We start from the raw sequence: 20,598 nt of genomic DNA on the forward strand, positions 1-20,598 counted from the left end.
CTGAGGGCTCTGTTGTTTGGTAAATATATATTTATAATTATTACATCTCTTGATGACTTGACTCCTTTATCAATACATAAAGTCCTTTGTTGTGATAGTTTTTGATTTAGTCTATTTTGTATGATATATCTTTTTCCATTCTTTCACTTTCAACCTACTTGTATTTTTGGATCTAAAGTGAGTGACCTCTAGATAGCATACATGACCTTGCGTTAGGCAGAAGACTTCTTAAACGTGATAGCAAAAACACAATCTATAAGTTATGGGAAGAAATTGATAAATTGGACTTGATCAAAATTTAGAACTTCTATATTTCAAACGACACCACTAATAAAATGAAATGGCAAGGTACAGATACGGAGAAAATATTTGCAAAGTATGTATCTGATAAAGAACTTGTATCCAGGATATATAATGATATACAATGATCTGCTATAATTAAAAAGAAAATAACCTAATTCAAAAATTGGCAAAATATTTGAAGACACTTCACCAAAAATATACAAATGACCAAGAAAGGATGTTGCAACATCATTAGTCACATTAGGAAAATGCAAATTAAAACAACACAACCCTTCACACCAATTAGAATGGCTACAATCAAAAAGACACACTATTACATGTATCGGTGAGGATATGGAGAAACAGGAACCCTTTATACATTGCTGGGAGGAGTATAAACTGGTGCATTTGGGAACTTTCTTTTAAAAATTAATTATATATGTACAATATGATCTAGAAACTTCCCTCCTAGGTGTCTAAGCCAAGAGAAATGAAAAGTTATGTCCACACAGACTTAACAAATGCTTAACAGATGAATGAAGAAAACGTGGCATATCCATATACTGGGCTACTGTTCAGCAATAAAAAGGGATGAAGTCCTGGGTCTGACCTCATAACATTACATTAAATGAAAACAGCCAGATGCAGAAGACTGCATATCCCATGATTTCACTTACATGAAATGTCAGGAAAGGCAATTTTATTTGAGACAGAGTGCATTTGTGAGGTTGGGGGTGGGAATGGGGAGTGACTGTAAATGGGCACAAAGAATTTTTTAAGATTTTATTTATTTGAGACAGAGAGAGAGAGCAAGAGAGAGAGAGAGAGAGCATGAGCCAGGGGAGGGGCAGAGGAACAAACAGACGCTCCGCTGGGTGGGGAGACCGATGTGGGGCTCAATCCCAGGACCCTGAGATCATGACCTGAGCTGAAGTCAGACACTTAACCAACTGAGCCACCCAGGCGCCCCTGGCACAAAGAATTTTTATGGGGTGGAAATGTTCTAAAATTGGATTATGGTGATGGTTGCAGTTCTATAATTTTACTAAATCACCAAACTGTATTCTTAAAATAAGTGAATTTTACGGTATGTAAATTTTACAATAAAGTTGTTTCAATAAAAACCATTCTGTATGTACAATTTTGACATAAATAAAATCAGATCAAGAAGTCTCTAAGAAAAACAGATTATCCTGTGCATAAAGATGAGTCAAATCTGATTTTCCTTCTCGGGAAGATTCTAGAGGTAGCTGCGGTTCTAAATGAGAAGGTAGACTAAAGGTGTTTCCAAACAAAACTCTTTAGTTTTGGAGAAACAAACAAACAAAAGCAGTGGGAAAAGAGTTACAGAGCTAATAGTCTCCCCCCCAACCCCCATTCTGGAAGCTAAGGCAATTCTGGAAGCTAAAACACTATGCGACTGCAGAATCCAGTGAAAGCGTTTTCCCTGCATTCCCTACTTTTATATTTGTGTCACTGTGGACATTCATTCACAGAGTTTCTAAAGATTGAGCCAATAAAGTGATGCCAAATTCCAGTATCCCAACCAGACTTCCCAAAGGTGTACGGTGACAATGTGGACTTCTGAAAGTATTAGTCACTAAATATACTCGGTTCTCAGGTACACCTGAAATAGCAAATTATTCTCAGTAAACTGCTGTTGCTCATTTCTTCAAAATATTTAAAATTATCTGCTTTTAAAAATTTAAATAAGACATAGATGAATCAGGGAATCCTTCAAGTCCTCTCCAAGTGACCATTAACTATTTGATCTATCTGTCTACATACTTTGTCCAAGCTTTAGATCAATAGTTTTCAATTTTCTCCTTCCCTTCCCCACTCTTTCTAAATGGAGTCACAGTAGAAAACATGCTGCCTTCATGTCAATGTGTCATGGTCATCTTACAATGAATACATATCGATCTAACTGGATGTTTTTGAAGGTTTCACATAAGATCATGGTATGCCATTAACGGACATTCATGTATTTCTAATGATACAATTACATGCAAAATAGGGCTACTTTTTTGGTGGGGTGGGATTGCTGGGGAGTGAAAGCATGTGCAAATAAATTGTATTGGAAATTGCCAAACTGCTTCCCCCATATTGCAGTAATTCCCCCCCGCTAGCAGTATATGGAAGGGCCAAAACACTGATTTTCCATATTTACCACTCTGCAAGATGGAAAGTGGTATCTCATCGCGTTAACTCACATTTTCCTGTCTGTAGGGACAGTGCATGCTTTTTCATGTTTTGGGCCATTAACATTTATTTTTCTGTGGATTAACTGGTATGTATCACTGTGCCCATCTTATCCATTAGTTGTCATGTTCTTACTCATGGCAGCTCTGTGTATAAGGGATATATGTTGAAATATTTTTTCCTAGTTTTTGCCTTTTGTTCTCTCGGGGTTTTTTGTTTTTGTTTTTTAATGAGCTTTGTTCGTTAAGTATTTAAAATTTTTTTAATTTGGTCAAATCTGTCTGTATTTCTTTAGGGTTTCTTAGTTTCCTAACTTTTCTTTACTAGGCTCTCCTGAAGATATTTTCCTATATTATTTTCATTAATTAAGCTTTCTATAATTTGAGTTTTATCCAATCTGAAGTTCATGTTGAGATTGTTTCGCTATAATTTTTTAAAGCACTTCCCCGATGACACAAAATGCCATTTTTAGCCTCTTTCAAGCTCCCATGTATGTTGCATCTACTTCTGAAACAGCTCAGTCCATTCCCCTTGTGTATTTGTTCATTCCCATGACAATATCACATACTTTGACTACGGGAGCTTAACAATGTCTTAACAGCTGGTGGGGAAAAACCTCTCGACACATTCTTTTTTCAAAAATACCTTAGGAATTCTTGCACATTCATCTTTCCACCAAAGCTTCAATACAATTTTGTCCAGTTAGACAAGCCCCTGGCAACTCGGACTGGAATGGCATTCAACTCCCATACTCAATTGTGAAGGACATTCAACTCTATCACTCCATTAATGAATAAAAAATATACTAAATAGGCCGTCTCTCCACTGAAATACCTTGTTCTGCCATCTAGTTCCCTTCTACTGCACTTTAGAATTTGGAGAGCATGTTTGTGTCTCAGTTTTTCTGTGTCCCTGTTATGCCCCGTAAGCGTATCTATTACATTTTGGCCTTGGCTTTTTCTTTCAGGGGAAACGTACTTTGGTTACTTGGCGGAGTGCTCCTCCAAACTTCCTGCCAACTTCATCTGCCTCACCAGCCCCTCACTCATTGTTTTCAGTTGCTCCCACTTTCCAAAGTGTTTCCGGCCTCTGGTCTTTGCCCTGTCTGACTAGTCATCCTCTTGATCTGTTTGAATGCTATTTCTGCTAAAGGCCATTTCTGACTCTATCCAAACCAAGATTAAGTTCTCCTTCACAACACCCTGCACTTTCCCACCATAGCGCAGGTCGCTTAGAAATACATTTGTCTGACACACTGCCCCACAATACACCACCACACCTCCAACACCTAGCGGATTCTAGCAAATACTCTTGTTCAATAAAGATTACTGTAATATAGTTACCTAGGACTTCAAAGACTGAACTGCATCTGAAGAGCAGAACCTCTCTCTTAACCAACTTATTTAGCAAAAAGCTCACTTAAAGATGGGAGAGAATCACTCAACCTGGTCAAAAATGAGTAAATGTCTATCAACATCAATAGATTTACACTTTTTTGGTTAAAAAAAAAAAGCACTGACTTGGAGAATGAATGTTTTTAATTTTTTGGGGGGGTAATTTCTATACCCAACGTGGGGCTCAAACTTACAACCTGAGATCCAGAGTCACATGCTCTTCCGACTGAGAAAGCCAGGTGCCCCAAGACAGTTTTGTTTTTGTTTTTTTTTTAAGTTTATTTATATTTTTTTAGTAATCTCTTTGGTGAATGAGTTCTTCACATCTGCCTCTGGACCGTTACTAAAATTATGTTTCAGTAACACAACACTTTCAGCCAAGATGAGAATGTGGACTTAAAAACCTCATTTCAACTCAACCTGATTTGAAGTTCAAGTAGGAAGATAAAGGGTAAGGAGAAATAAAAGCCCATTCAATTTCCATTAGAATAAATAAAAATTATTTATTGTAATATTAAATATATATTTTACATGAAGGTCATTATTGATTGGCAATGGGCTTGTATGATCATCTGTACTATCCTTTTTGTTTATTGACGCCAACAAGGCTGGCTCTATTTTAGAATTTTCTGAACTAAGTATTAATAAAAAGTGAAGACAAAGATATTTACATTCTTTTCTGAGACTCTGTTTTGACATCTCCCCACCCCAGCCCTACATACTACAGGGATAAAGCTCTTCTTCTAGATACAAGTATTACCAGTACTTCTCTCACTGGAACAAAAACACAATACACAAACCATACTAGAAATATTTGGTTCTTTTTAATCAGCTATTGATGGTATAATAAAATAAATTTAAGTGGCACCTAATTTAAACATTTAAAATAGTTCACTGAAGGATAATCTACAACACAGTATGTTAAGCCTAATTGTCAAAACAACACCTCTTTTTTTCCAAGAAAGAAAAAATAAAGGCATGATCAAAATTACAACTGACAATTTGGGTTCATTTGGACACTTACAGATGATTCTGTAGGCATACTGGCAGGCACAATGTTGAAAATCAATCCACTAGATTTAGAAATAATGGTAAGATAAAAAAGAACAGCCATACATTTCATAGTTAATGCCTGAAATTAAAGAAAAATATCCACCAATTATCACAACGATCTTTTAATGACTAATTTTTTTTAACATTAAGATTGTTGTTTTAGGGAACACCTTTCTCTGAACATTTAATTAAATGTCCAGTGCATTAAATAATTTACAGAGAGAAGTAAGTTTTGTGTTCTGTACAAATTAAAGGATACATGGATATAATCCCCCCCCCACCCGCCAAAGCTCAAATTTGCAATGGTCTCAGCAGAAAATAAACAGTTCACAAGTTAAACAGAATTTATAGCATTACAAAAGTTTATAGAACCCTTCTTTTCATCATTTTTTTCTAACAGCAAAGATCACAATGACAAATTGAAAGACCAGAATGTAAAAAATATTTGTGCAAAACTGCATTAATTGTTCTTGCCATTTAATAGAGGTAAAACCTAAGAACACACAATGACACTAACGAAGAAAAACTACGCTGAAAGGAATTCTAGTTGAGATTTCAAACAACACGGATCATACTGCGACCACACACTGAAAGCAAACGTGGCACCGTGAGCAGCGGGAGCAACACCGGACTCGGCGACTCCGCCAGCGAGGGCGGCTGACACCGGAACACACCCGAGTCTCTCTCCACAGCAGCCAGCCAGCTTACGTGACCGGAAACAACCGCAGGGCTTAAAACTCACTTCAATGTCTTTCCTCTTGAAATTTGCAGATCATAAATGAAATATTTAAGAAAGTCCTTTCCCCCCTTCTCAAGGAGTGCTTCTTGTGTCACTGGAAATCCCTAGAAGAGTTGAATCATAGACTCTCTGGATTTACCTACACCAATCCATTTAACTAGTAGGGGAAAAAAGTAAAGAACAGTATTAATTCATTTTTAACGTTTAATCCTTGGGATGAAAAGATCTCCCATGTTTCTCAAGGTCACGATTTAACTCTGCGAGGTGCCTTTTGCTATCCCTCACTGTCCTGCTAGAAGACTGACTGGGCTGATTTCTGAACAGTGCCTTACCAGCTCCAGTTTTAATCACACAGTATTTCCAAGTCCTCAATGACTAATAATCAGGTTAACAAAATATTGGCCCAAACCAGCAGAGATCTAAAGAGTCCTTGATTAAGTCCCTAATAACGAGATAAAATAAGCATCTTTGATAAACGCAGGATGCTAAGAGGTCACCTTTTGTAGCTCAAAAACGTAGAAACATCTGGGAACGAATACTATTTCAACTTGCACAGCCTGAACCAGTCTACAGGAATCGGTAAATATTGTTCCACACGGGTTAACCTTTATGGCATTTTACACAGGCCACTGTTAAATTCACTATTGCTTGTATTTCAGAAAAATGTTGACTAAGAACCATAGCAAACATGCTGACTAAATTGGACATCACACTGGCCGGGGCAGCTAGCAATTTGGAAAACAAGACTCGTATTTGAGACAAACCACAATACAAATCAGAATAAGTACATAATGGATTCTATATGGAGGACACCTTCTACCCACTTCGCTTTTGTCTCTCCAATCTCTACCAGTGCAAGTAGAAGCAAGAAAGCAATGTGTTAAAAGACTTCCATTAACTAGTCACAGCGATAACCTTGTTATGCCTAACTCCCTGGCCAGCTTGTTTTTTAATAAAGTTTTATTCTTTCCCCTAATATTTTTTCAGACTGAATTTCCTATTTTCTCTACCTGTTATTTCCTAATTATTCAAGAAACTCCCCCAACTCCCAAGAGTGGTTTCATCTCCAATGGAAAAACCACAAACCATTTTTGGTGGAGGTGAAGATACAAAAGGATTTGTGACTAAGAGGGAGAAAGCCACAACCATGAAAGTCACAGGGTAAAAACCAGAGTAGCAGAGAATTAAGACAGGATCAAAACAGTGGGAGGTAACCTACTATCTTCAGGCAGATGAAGGATTAAAGAAAGAGGACTACATTTACTCTAAGAAATAAGATTATTTTATACTTTCCTGGGCATTGATGCAAATCATGAACACTCTACAAAGTAATAATGATTTTTCTTTTATCCTATCTCAAAGGTAGGCAGTTAAGTTAGACGTAAAGAGAGCCGTTCATAAAGTATACTTACCTGGAATTTGAAGCTCATCTTCAATAAATCGAACGTAATTTTGTGCATTAACAGGTAGTTCTTTAAATGTCCTTGCATTTGATATATCTGTGTTCCAACCTGGGAGTGTCTTATATTGAACTTCAACTTTATTTAAGACTTCTTGGTTTGCTGAAAGTTAAAGAGTAAGTCTGTTTTTCCATGGTAGAGCGCTGCCTATTGCAAACGGCTTTTTGCTATGTCAAAGGTTCATGATCTCTTATGAAAATCCTCGGAGCCAGAGGTGTTTTGGAATGCAGAGCTTCCCGGAGTGTAGGAAAGTCAGACATTTACCACCTGAGGCAATATTTTCATAATCAAACACATTCCTGCAGCAACAGCATTATTCACTCTAAGCAGAGAGATTTTAGTTCTAATATCAACTCAAGTTTTGCTGTCAAAGGACTTTGGTGCAAAAATTTAAACTTTCCATTTTTAGAGCTTTTTAGATTTCCGCACTGTGGATTAGAGATTATGGACCCGCATAAAGACAGCAACCTCACAGAAAGGAGACTTGCGTGCTTGCTCTCATCTGGGAAATCGAGTGATTTTGTGATTGTGCAAAGCTTAGCTGGAAATTTTCTTCATCGTCTCACCTCACCATTTTCTCTCTAGCCCCTAACAGAAACGGAAAACGTACGAAGTAAGAGCAGCTTCTTTGAACAGACACAATACAGTGCGTGCCGTGCGGATTCTGTCCGGACTTCCCACGTCACGACTGAGACGCTCATTGCCCAGCTGCGGAAGTGCGGCCCGCTGAGGACTCCCGTTCAGAAACTGCCGTCCACTGAAGGGAGCTGCCTCCCCGCCACAGCCCATATCGCCCGACTGGTCAATGCGGACAACAGGCAGCACAAAGCTGCAGGTTCTGAGAAAGAGAAAACTCACAAGCAAGTCCTGAAACTACTCAACTCTGTGACCAGGGACACCTTCCCGGCCACTGGAAGTCAGGACACTAGAGTCAGTGGAGAACAGTGGTCTGACTCAGCCGAGAGGGGAGATAATCAGGTTTCAGCAAAGCTGAAGTGGCTACAGTCATCATGGTCAAGTGTCAGAGAGGAGGGAGCCAGACAGGGAGCTCCCACCCCTCTTAAGTCCGTGTGAAAGTCCCATGCCTAACGTTCAACTTCACACAGGAGGGACCCGTGGGACCACTGAGGCTTACCAGCTCTTAGTTGTCACACAGTTGAGTGGGACAGATTCCAGAGGTCAAGCGGTGCTGGGAGAAGGGAAGGGACAGGATACACTGGAGCTCCAGCACTGCCAGATCAGAGAGATGTCTCTACACTTCAGTTGCTCTCCTGCCACTCACCTGAGATAGCAGAAAGGCTGCTCCTTAAAATTAAAAACCAGGCTCAAGAGTATAACTGACTGCAGACCCTCCATAACGAAGCCTAAAACCAAGCTACCAAGATCCACAGAAGAGACAGAATTTGGAGACTGACCCCCACCAGGTTGGTGGTTTGGGAAACACCCTGGCTCTGCACGTAACTATACTAACACAGAAGAAAACCGAGCTTATACAAGTTCAAGATGATCGGCCAGTAATTCAACTGTCCCCTAAAACAAGAACCAATACCTTCAGAGGAAGAAAACAGAATCCGAGTCACTACAACATAAACACAGTCAACCAGAAGTCATTAGTCACAGAAACAGTGATCCACAATCAAGGAAAAGAACAGTCAAGAGAAACCGAACTGGAGACGGACCCTCGGACTAACAGATAATGATTTTAAACGTGTTTCTAAGAACTTGAGGTGATCCTCGGTTGCCGAGGACGGGTCGTCATCAGCAAGTCACAAAACCTACCAGCCTACCAAGTTTCATCAAGCTAGTGAATATTCCTTTGTTTGGCATATTCCCAGGCTTACAGGACGACTAATCAAATGAACTGCTCCTATTTCTGGAAGCTGGAGACACGTATGCAACTTCCTAAGTCACTGAAGAAACCCCATCACTAAAGATACGCCTGAAGAAACACAGTGCCTTGTGTAGGAAGTCTCCCTACAACCACCCCCTTCTGACATAGATCAGGAAAAAAGCATTCACGGGGCTTGAAGAACAGGCTGGGTTAGTGCCTGAAGAGCCTGCTGCCTCTCAGGAGAAGCGCTCTGTTCTCCGACCCCACAGTTCTCCAGGAAGAGCAGGCGGCCTACACAGCAGTTACTTTCAAATCAGGGAAGATGAGATTCAGGGGCAGCATAGCTGGCTGGGCTCCGAGGTCCCAGGTTTCTTCTTTCCTATTCTGAGTCTGAACACATGCTTACGACTGCAACCCAGGATCCAAACACAGAGCAACCTTGAAACAAATGCTAATAATATGAGAATATATTCGTGCGTTTCACAAAGAGCGTCTCGACCCCATGACTATACGTCATGAACTACGCAGAAGAGCTTTACGAAACTGCTCTAACACGTTCACCTAATAATATTCTTTATATCACAGACTGAAAAAAGTACCTGGGAAATGAGGTATGATTTCACCATCTAACTTGTAAGCAACTCCAACTTTGATTTCCGTAAACATGTCCAAAATATCCAATTTGGTAAGTGCCAACCTAAGGGGAAGGAAAGGCAACGTTCAAACGGCAAACTACGCAAGGCCCGAACATCTAACTTGATGAGGAAATAAAGGAAAATTCGTACAAAGCTACACATTCCAAAGCAATTCTGAAAACTGGTTAGGATTATGTCCTAAAGTGTGCCACACATAAAGCATGCATTTTCCTCATAACAAAAAATGACTTAACTGATCTACTGGTGAGTTACTTTTCTAAAAATTATATTTTCCCTGATTGATCCATACCATCTTGCTTAGCTTTCTTTTTTTTATATTTCTTTATTTTATTTATTATTTTTGAGAGAGTGTGCACACAAGTGAGATGGGGGGGAGTGGGGGAGAGAATCTCAAGCAGGCTTCACGCTCCGTGCAGAGCCCAGCACATGGCTTGATCTCATGACCCTGAGATCATGACCTGAGCCGAAATCAGGAGTTGGATGTTTAACCGACTGAGCCACCCAGGCGCCCCGCTTAGCTTTCTTATGACGGGTAACACATGTCTGAGGGACAGCTGCCTGCAGTAAAGGATGCACGCTGTGGGACACAGCAGAACTCACTGTTCCACACGAAGACTACGAGATACACGTACATTTACACATAGGTCATCGACCCTCATTTCTTTACTCTGGTTACTATCACCTCCGCCCTTCTGCTCAGAAATTGTCAAAGCAAAGTGAGGACACTGCATCAAGGACCTCTTCGAGATACATCAAATCTCCCAATAAACTGACTGGGAAACAGTTTTAAGGGAAAATCTATACAATTAGATAAAACAGTAGGTTTGGGATTCTTATCCACAAATTATTTTTTTATACTTTATTCTGTTATTTGCTGGAAAGTTAAGTCGAATTAATACAATCAGAAATACATTTATTTACATATTTTTATACATGTGTGAATAGCAACTTTTTGCCGAGTGTTTTCAATGAGCCAGGCAGCACGCTATATGCTCCCACTATATTTCTCATCTAATTTTCAAAATGCCTGCCTGATTATTATCTAGATTTTAAAGATGATGAAAAAGGCACAGAAAGATTAACTTGACCAAAGTCCTGGCACAGCGCATGAATCTGAGATTTGAAAACAGAAGTTAGACATTAATCAAGCCCACGCACTACATCGGTTATATTGCCTCCCCTCCATATAAGCAAAACACACCATCTATCTACCTACCCACCTATCTCACTTCCTTCTATATTAACGTGCATGTGAGAGTATCATGATTCCTTTTTCCCAACAGTGGATGTGTAGGAAGACAACCTGTGGTCCTCTCCCTTGGGTATCCTTCCTCTAGATCTTGGTCCACTTGAACCTTCAGCTACAATTTCATTTGGAGGCTAAACAGTGAAATTTTTCTACCAAGGTACTACTTTTCAAGCTTGCACACCACAAAATTTAACCTGCGATCATGAACTATACCTTAGTTTCCTGAAATAAATGTTTCTAAGAATACTCACGCAGTAAATCCATTAATCATATGAGCATATTTGAGCAAAACCAAGTCCAGCCAGCCACACCTTCTTTTCCTTCCAGTGGTTACCCCAAACTCTCGACCTCTTGTTTGTAATAATTCTCCAATTTCCTAGAAAACAGAAAACAGGATTTAGGATTATAATACCAATGCTGTAAATCTAGTAGAATTACGTAAGATCATAGAACAAGTCAAAGTCTTAGAGAGATGAACATCTTCCAAAAAATAACTAAGTGGAAGACAGAATTCCATACAGATGATGGATATTATGTGAGGCAGGCATTATCTGGAAGAGATCGACTTTTGGCTTCCTTTTTTACCATTTCTTTAAAACCAGTATTTTTTACGATGTTAGATAACTTCTTAAAATTTAGATTAACATACAAAATGCTGCACATTAAAAGCAAGGTTGTTAATTATTTATTAAAATAGACAAGTTAAGCCAATTGTTCCAAGAACTGTAATTCGATGATCCTCCTGAAAACTGTAAGACGAACTCTCAGCTAGTCAGTAGTTGTGGACAACACGATGCCCCTTCTAAGAGAGTTAAGCCTAACGACAAGGCTCAAAGATCTAAGCCACAGCCATTCCCTAGAACCCAATTATTCACTTATCTATCTATTCCCTAATTTACACCTTTCTGATTAAAGTCATCATTTCACTACCTCTTGTATTCTACATCAATACAACTAAAATGTTTAAAATGTTGCTCTGTCAGGTTTGAACTCCAGCCCCGTCCCTCCATGTGACTTTGCGCAAGTGACTGCATCCCTCAGTGCCTGTTTCCTCGTGTGGAGGGGGGAGAGTGACACCACCCAGCTCCCTGAGGGTCGTGAGGTCCAAAGGGCTTCTGAGCATACAACACCTGGACAGTGCCTGGCCCAACGTCACTGCTGCAGAGGTGCCGGCTAGGATTAGACCAAGGCTGGAAGTCGCTCTTCTCAGCCTCGGCTCCTAATAAGCTCTTGGTGAAAGGCAGTTCTTATTTTTAACCACTTCTTTCTCCTCCACTATCTCAACCTTCCTCATAATCCCACCTTCGCGTGGCCTCGCACTTACAATTACCTGTCAGTACTCTTTAACCCTCTGTCTTTTGTTGCCAATCTGCTGCCACTTAAGTGAAAAGCACAGGAAGACAAGAATCCATTAAGGGAAAAAAAGCAGAAGTTTTTATTTAGTGTATTTATTTTAAAGATTTATTTGACAGAGAGAGCGAGCACGAGCAGGGGGAGCGGTAGGCTGAGGGAGAGGGAGAAGCAGACTCCCCTCCCTCCATTCAGGGAGCCCGATACGGGGCTCGTTCCCAGGACCCTGGGATCATGACCTGAGCCAAAGGCAGATGCTAAACCAACTGAGCCACCCAGGCACCGCCCCCCCCACTCTTTAAAAAGATTTTATATATTTATTTGACAGAGAGAAAGAAAGAGAGCAAGAGAGAAAGAGGGAATCTGAAGCAGACTCCGTGCTGAGTGTGGAGCCCAATGGAGGGCTCGATCCCACAACCGCAAGATCACGACCTAAGCTGAAACCAAGAGTCGGACACTTAACCAACTGAGCCACCCAGTCGCCCTGGGAGTTTTTACTTTAAAACTTCCAGAATTGGATCTACTGAAAAACAGGCTTACATTGTCTTGCTCTGTTGGGAAGGCACCAATGCCAACTCGAGTTGTGTAAGCTTTCACAACCCCATACACTTCTCCAACATTTTGAGGGGGCATTCCCAACCCGGTACAGACACCTCCAACAGTACAGTTTGAAGAGGTCACAAAAGGGTAAGTTCCTTAAAAAAAAAAAAAAAAAGAAAAGAAACAAATATTATACACACATAGATATACAGTACTCTGAAACAATTACTGTGAAAAATCTGCATTTGGTACATTCTAGGTACTAGACAGACTTGACTACAACTGCCCTCTCAAACCTCAACCTTTAGTCTTGATCCTTTCTGTCTGTAATGAGAGCAGAACACAGGTAGTTAGAGCTATCTCTGCAGTGCTCACTCTGGGCAGGTTCCTTGAGTGTTCAGTTACTCAGCTCTGTATGGTAGCTACTCACCTAATGGACCGCTAAATAATTTCATGCCAAAACCCAGGCGTTATTCCACCGTGTAGACTTATAATCTATGTGTTTTTAACATGTTCCTATTGGTTTAAAAACGAATTTATTTTATTCCCTTGATACTGATTTTTACGATACAGCCACAACCTAGACCGACACCAGGATACTAAGAATTCTGTGGTATTCATTATCCTACCTTCTGGTCTATATTAAGGGAATAATCCCAAAAACGACAAGAGAAGCTAAGAGGGGTGTACTCCTCCATCCCCAAAGATCCCGTTCCTACTTCAACTATCCACTAAGCTAACCAGACACTCTGCTTTCTTTCCAGATTCCACAGGCATATCATGAAGTAAAAAATACATATTCACTGTAATAGAAATAGACATTTTCTTTAATTGGTATACATGCAGTCAAAAGCCAATGAAATGTCTTTAAGAGCTGAGAACACTCAGACTTATCCTTTGAGATCATGTTCAGAGGGAAAGGCCAACAACCAATGGGGCAGTAGCTGGAAGACGTCAAAGCCTTAACTTTTTGAAGATGGAGGAAATGCCCTAATCCATTCAGAGTCTCACACCAAGGGAGTTCAAGAGACTTCCACAGATCTTAGACGGGGTATGTTCAATGACAAAGTTTATTAGTTCTCGATATTTAAAAAAATGGCTGAATTAAAGGTAATTATCCTTCCACAGGATTCCTCTAATCATCTTATAGTTCCAAGCAAATGGAGCATGAACCAAACAACAGAAATCCGTTTACAGTATCCCAAACCCACTGACCCAAATAGTGATTTCATTTTTCTACTCAACTATGAAATGTAACACATGCATTGTGTATTCCACAATATTGCTTTAAAAAAAAGATTAGTAGATGACAACCATCCATCATGCCTGAATATACAAGCTAAAAGCCTTGTTTTAAAACCCCATAAGGTGAACATTCATTATTTATACCCTAAGTGCTTTCGGGCTCGGTTAGGCTCCTGCAAGTCTTATCTCACTCACCAAAATCGATATCTAGCAGTGCTGCATTCGCACCTTCTACCAAGATTTTCTTCGGTGGCCCATGCAGGGCCTCGTAGAGGAAGTAAACGCCATCTCTCACCATCGGTTTAATCCTTTCCATATAACCCTACAAAGACAAAAACCAATTTCAGTGTGTACTAATAAATTTACAACATGCTCAGGGCAAGTAAAACTCACCTGACTCTGTGACCAGGCAAACTGAAGTCATGCAAGGCAGAAGGGGGTTGGTGACGGTGCTCACCCTACTGCGTACCTGGATTAGCTTTGGTCTCTCGTCCTGACTTTCCAGAACCAGGAAAGAGAACCAAGTGCAAGAACAGCAGAGAAACAATGAAATTCAAAGTTCTACGTGAACCTCACTGAAAGTAATGATGACAACCTTACATTCTTCATAAACCAGCTCTTGGGAAAATAAAAAGAGCTGAGCGTACTATACTGTGCTTTTATATTTTATGAGGTATTTAAAAAGCCGCATTTATAATCCATGTAACCATGAGTTTTGAAACACGCACTGGGTGACTGTCAAAATGCTGGTGCGGGTCACAGGTAACATTGCCGAGCATACAAAAAGCGGTAATTGTTAATAATCTTTTGCCACTGTGTCCCATGACAGCCACTGTGTCCCATGACAGCAATATCTCAGCAGTATTACTAGCAGATAACATCAACTATTTTATACATGAGCATTATAAAACTCTCATAAAATATATTTAAAGTATTAATAATACTGCTTAACTTTAGAATTCAATTAAAAATGTAATATAAACAAGAGTTCCCCCAAGGCCTAAAGTATAACTACAATAAAACCCAGTTTCAACTATGTTTTCATATTTAGCCAGTCTAGTATGGAAATTCCACAATCCACTCATGAACTCACCGAACAGGTTATACCCACTGATGAAAGTCTCGTCCCCCCTCCCTTGGCTCTAGTCTCCTGCTTATTCCTGGTTTAGACCTTTTGTTATGCCTGAAATGACCATGCCGTTCATCATGTCCCTTATTCCTTAAAGTGCTGGCTCAACATATCCCACCTATTAAGAATCTTCTTCCCCAATTCTGTTCATGATTATTCATCTGCTTTACATTCACATGAAACATGGATAGAACAGAACCAAAAAGTCATATCCAAACTTTAGTGCATAAATATTTCCAAGTTGCCTGGAATAAATTTAAAATATTTGTTGCATGACAGAATGAAAAGAAGGTGGCAGTCTATTCTAAGCAATGACCAATACACTGAAATCTAAATACCAACATTTAGAATCTTCCTTGGAGGTTTGTTTGTTTGTTTGTTTGTTTGTTTGTTTGTTAAAGGAATTCAGTGAGTAGATAGGCCTAAGGTCTACAACCATTCTAGAATGCATATGAGGTTTGTAAATTCCTTTTCAGCTCTGGAATTCATGTTCATAGCTATTCAGAGAAGAAGTAATAATCAGATACATAGGGCCCAGCTTGAAACGCACCAAACATCAGGGACGAATTTAAGGGTGGAAAGGGTAGGAGATTTGCCTACTGATGAACTCAGGCACCACTGACACCTAAGAGTGGCCACACATGGACCCAACCTTTGGCCAATCACCTTCTTTGTCTTTTAAGACCAAGTGTTAAAGACACTAGCCCTGTGGGGCGTCCTTCCAGAACGGGCCTGCCAGCTTTACAAGTTATCTCCTGCTGCCCCTCTGTTGATCTATGCTCCACATTGCTAGGAGGGATTTTTATATAATACAAATCTCGTCTTTTTTCTGCTCAGAATTACTCACTAGCTTTTCATTAACTCCATGATAAAAGCCAAACTCCCTATTGTTGCATATGAGACCAATACAAGATCTGTGAAATCCAACTCTGCTCCCCACTCAATATTTTCTTTCAGCCACATTATGTGAAGTGACTCAAACATGCCATGTCCTTTTAGGTAGGCCTATATGCTTTTAGACTTAAAAAGGACAAGCAATTTGCTTTACTAGTTCTTATTTCCAATGCTTTACACATATCTGTGTGGCATTTATTATACTATAAATTATTTAACATATAACTTCTCAGTCACAGCGTAATTTCCATAAAGGAAATTAAATACTCTACGTTCTTCATTCTTATGTTTGCAGTTCCTAACACAAAACCCGAATGAATGAAAGATCTTAGATGCCAATCTGGCAAACAAGTTCTAAAAAGGACATTAGAAAGGCCAGAAAGCATTACCTTGAGTTTTTGTAATTCGCCTTCAATGTCGATTTCCAGAGTGGGGTATATAGATTTGTATTGGTTAGCCAGAACTTTGAACCTGAGAAATATAGATAAAGCAAGCCAACAGCTCAATTAAAAATAGTCCGAATAATATCATTTGATTCAAATGGTTTCTGTAGATAAGCAGTTTTAATAACAAATGTATCCCAAACTGAAGCTACATTCTAAGAAATAAAATCTAAACAGATCAATCATATGAATAAATGATACACTCAAAAACAGTACTTTTTATTCAAATTTAGGAAGACCAACAACATAATCATGATGATGTGTGTGGAGGGAAGGGGAAGAACTAGTCTGTAGTAACACGTGAATATGAATTATATTACACTGTGTGAAAAATAAAAGGGGATGGTCTACACGATGTTTTTAAGAGACAGAGGTAAGGCCTTTGATGCCACCTGTTATTAAATGCAACCAACTAACCCCATGTCACTGAGTCACCAGATAGCTTTGATGATGATTAGGTCTCTCATGGAGATTTTTCTAGAGAGTAAGTGTCAATGAGGCAATTTCTATTATTTAAGGTGAGTTTGGTACAAATAGTTCACCAGTACCTAAGAGCCTAATTAGGTCTAGGTGGGGGAAGAGAGGTCTCCAGAACTGAAAATCTGAGGGTCAAGACTCTAGGATGTGGTAACCTCACCAAAGCACCCCCTGGAAACTGTTTCTCAGCAAACCATCCCAAACTCCAATCCTTACATATGACCTTGGCTTTGCCTTCTTGGGGTACTGCTAGGATAGCAACATGAGGTTACTTTCCATGAAGTTTAATTTGAAATTAAGTAATAAAAATAACTTTAAAGTCCAAATAAAACAAGAAAAGCCAAGCACCACTATTCAACTAGAAGACCGATTTTACCAATTTGCAACCTGGATTTGAAAAATTTCAAAAAATCCATTTGCTCTTTCCACTCTGAAACACAAGCTAGTTACCTCTCAGAGAAGCCATCAAAGTCAGAAACCAGATCGCACATCCGCAGTCCACTCCGAGCAGCTTTGGAAGAATAAACTGGGCCAATGCCCTTTTTTGTGGTACCCAAACTTAAAAATAAATCAGAAAAAGCTTTGAGTTAGACAAGAAAGATGGAGCTCTTGTGGTCAGATCATCACAAAGAATGAAGGTACTCTATTTTCTGTAAGTTTATATTCACAATCCTATTGATTTTCTCTGGAATCTAAACAGGATATTCTAAAAATTTTTCTTAAACCTCTGGCCTAGAATTTAAACATTAGGGTCTGGATATGCTTAAACTGCACCAAAAACAAAAACAAAACACCCTACTTTTTTCCTGCTTGTTCTTGTCTCTGTTGCTCCTGGATACCATCAGCTGCTTGATGGAAATCGAATACTGAGGGGGAAAAAAAACAAATCACAGTTGTTGTTGAAACAAAGGTAACATAGGAGGAGCAAAACATACTGTATTTTAAATTACTTAAGCTATAAATCCCTTCAGCCTAATTTCATCATGACTAATCAAATGGATACATTTTATTTTTTAAAAGATTTATTTATTTATGAGAAAGGGAGGGGGAAAGAGACAGAGGGAGAGAGAGAGGGGGTATGAGCAGGAGGGGTCAAAGGAGAGGAATAGAGGATCTCAAGCAGACTCCGCACTAAGCGTGGAGCCCGACATGGGGCTTGATCTCATGACCTGAGCCGAAACCAAAATTGGAGGCTCAATCGACCATACCACCTAGGCACCCCGAATGCATACATTTTAAAAAGCACCAACAATGGTGGGAGGGAAAGTTATTATGTCAACAGGTATACTACTATGAAATACACCTGATTGTTCATTCCTACTAACTACAACATATATTATTTTAAAAACGGTCAGTAAGAGGGTACCCCAGAATTCTATGAAGCTCAGTTTACTAGGATACCCTCTTTTCTTCAGGTTCTACCCTGCAGACATCTTTGGGTTATTCTGACATCTCTCTCTCTCTCTCTCTCTCTCTCTTCTCAGCAGTCTCTCCGAGCTCCCATCGTCTCTAGCCAGAACTGTAGCCAACTGAGTGTGCCTATTTCCCCTCTTGCACATCTCAAATTCATAACTTTTAATGCAGCAAAGCCATCTTTCCAAGACACAAATACGGCGTCACCACCCCCTTTGCTTTAAAAATCAATGGCTTTCTATTGATCAAAAGAAAAAGACAGAACTCTTTTGTGGCCTCCAGGCATAGTCTGCTCTTTCATCTGGGGCCCCCTTTCTGCCCTTGGGTCACAACGGACATTCCTTCACATCCTGGGCTACAGGACATACCCTCTGCCTGACTGTGTTTCTGCCTGCACGCGCAAGCGCACTCACGCCCACACACTCTCTCCTCTACCAGTATTTTATGAGTCTTGGGACCATGTCAGTTAGCTTACCAGTTGATTTCCTGCGCCTACAAGTTCTCAAATATTTACCGACTGAATAAATAGCCATTTTATGGAACAGGCAGGCCTAGAATTTGGTCTTCGAACTTTTAACCAAGGCTTCTTTTGTTTCAAAAAAGCCTTATGGGAATATAATTTACATACCATAAAATTCACCCACTTAAACTGTACAACTTAATCATTTTTCCATACATTAAACCATGGCTTCTTTTCACTAATGATTGTTACTGTACCCAAATAAGTTGAAATGTATAAATCTTAAACAGAATGACTGATATAAGGTTCCTAGAACTAGTGGTGGCATGTGTAAAAACTATTTGGCAGCATCAGAAGACGAATGCTTTAGTTATGGATGTTGAAACCAGAAAAAAAAATTGAGGAAACAGGACCTTAAAGCACCCTCTGATTAATCCTAGCCTCTAAAGCCTTCTCTGCCCTAAGTCCCCTTTTTGAGACACTGCCGAGTTGTCAAGGCAGTCCTCTCCTCTGCTTGGCAAGGTTAACAAGCACAGCAGTGAATGGCTAACAGGTTTCCCTAGTCCTCTCCGAAGGGGAGTTCCAGCACTTCCTACACTAGGTGATCACAATACAGAGAGTACATTTTTACTGTGTGATTTAAAATTATCCCGTAAATCACTATCTGTCTCAGTGCCACAGAACTGGGTAGCGATGACATCCTTAAACTGCACTGGCATATTGCACACCAAAAGATATTCACAGGAATGGTCAGAGCAATATTACTTGTAATAACTCAATATTGGAAATGACTCAAAGTTACATCAACGGTAAAAATGGATCAACTGGGCCATATTCATACAATGGGATATACGATTCAGCAATGAAAATAAGATATTGCTTCATTTAGTAATAAGGACGAATCAAATGGGCATACTACTGAGTCGAAGCCAGACACAACAGATTATATAAATGTGTAATTTGTATAAAATTCAAATACTGACGAAGCCAATCTATGCTGAGAGAATAGGGGTTACCCTCGGTGAGGGGGAGTAGATAATAACTAGGAAAGGTCGTCAGAGTAGCTTTTTTTTTTTTTTGAGCTATAGGGACATTTAACATTAGTTTCTGGTGTAGAATATAATGATTCAGTATTTGTATATACAGCAAAATGACTGCCATGTGAGTTTAATTAACACCGATCACCATAAACAGCCACAATTTCTTTTTGTGGTAAGACCTCTTTTTTGTTTTCTTAAGTAGGCTCCACACCCAGCGTGGGGCTTGAACTCACATCCCTAAGATCAAGACCTGAGATCGAGAGCAGGATACTCTCCCGAAGGAGCCACCCAGGTGCACTGTGATAACTTCCAAGATCTATTATCTTAGCAACTTTCAAATATGCCATACTGTATGACTAACTGTAGTCACCATGCTGTCCATGGCATCTCCGAGACTTTTTTATTCTGTAACTAGAAGCTTCTAACTTCTGACCGCCCTCGTCCATTTTGCATGAGCAACTACCAACTGCCTGCCTCGGGCAACTTCCAGTATGTTCTCTCAGTCTCCGAGTCCGTGGGGTTTTGGGGTTTTCTTTCTCAGGACTGCTTTGATTATATCGTTTCTCTGCAGTTCCATAGAAGTTTCAGGATTGTTTGCTCTATTTCTGTGAAAAATACCACTGTAATTTTGATAGGGATTGCACTGAATCTGTAGATTGCTTCGGGCAGTACGGACATTTTAACAGTACTAATTCTTCCCATCCCTAAGCACAGAATAGTTTTCCATTTATTTGTGTCTGC

General features: G+C 39.7%; 1 protein-coding gene across 2 annotated transcripts in view; it reads right to left on the minus strand.

The window, feature by feature from the left end:
- Positions 1–4,680: 4,680 nt before the first annotated feature.
- Positions 4,681–20,598, minus strand: part of ADSS2 (adenylosuccinate synthase 2) — a 34,882-nt gene continuing 18,964 nt past the window's right edge. For both annotated transcript variants that reach the window (XM_026509565.4, XM_026509564.4), the window contains 9 exons: positions 17,744–17,810; positions 17,395–17,502; positions 16,414–16,495; positions 14,197–14,323; positions 12,757–12,911; positions 11,118–11,242; positions 9,561–9,658; positions 7,083–7,232; positions 4,681–5,827 (listed from right to left, as the gene is read on the minus strand). In XM_026509565.4, the coding sequence (XP_026365350.3) occupies positions 5,775–5,827; positions 7,083–7,232; positions 9,561–9,658; positions 11,118–11,242; positions 12,757–12,911; positions 14,197–14,323; positions 16,414–16,495; positions 17,395–17,502; positions 17,744–17,810 (965 nt within the window). In that variant the 3' untranslated portion in view covers positions 4,681–5,774. The remainder of the gene's footprint in view (positions 5,828–7,082; positions 7,233–9,560; positions 9,659–11,117; positions 11,243–12,756; positions 12,912–14,196; positions 14,324–16,413; positions 16,496–17,394; positions 17,503–17,743; positions 17,811–20,598) is intronic.

This window comes from Ursus arctos, unplaced genomic scaffold, assembly GCF_023065955.2.
Source record: "Ursus arctos isolate Adak ecotype North America unplaced genomic scaffold, UrsArc2.0 scaffold_2, whole genome shotgun sequence".
Classification (NCBI taxonomy): domain Eukaryota; kingdom Metazoa; phylum Chordata; class Mammalia; order Carnivora; family Ursidae; genus Ursus; species Ursus arctos.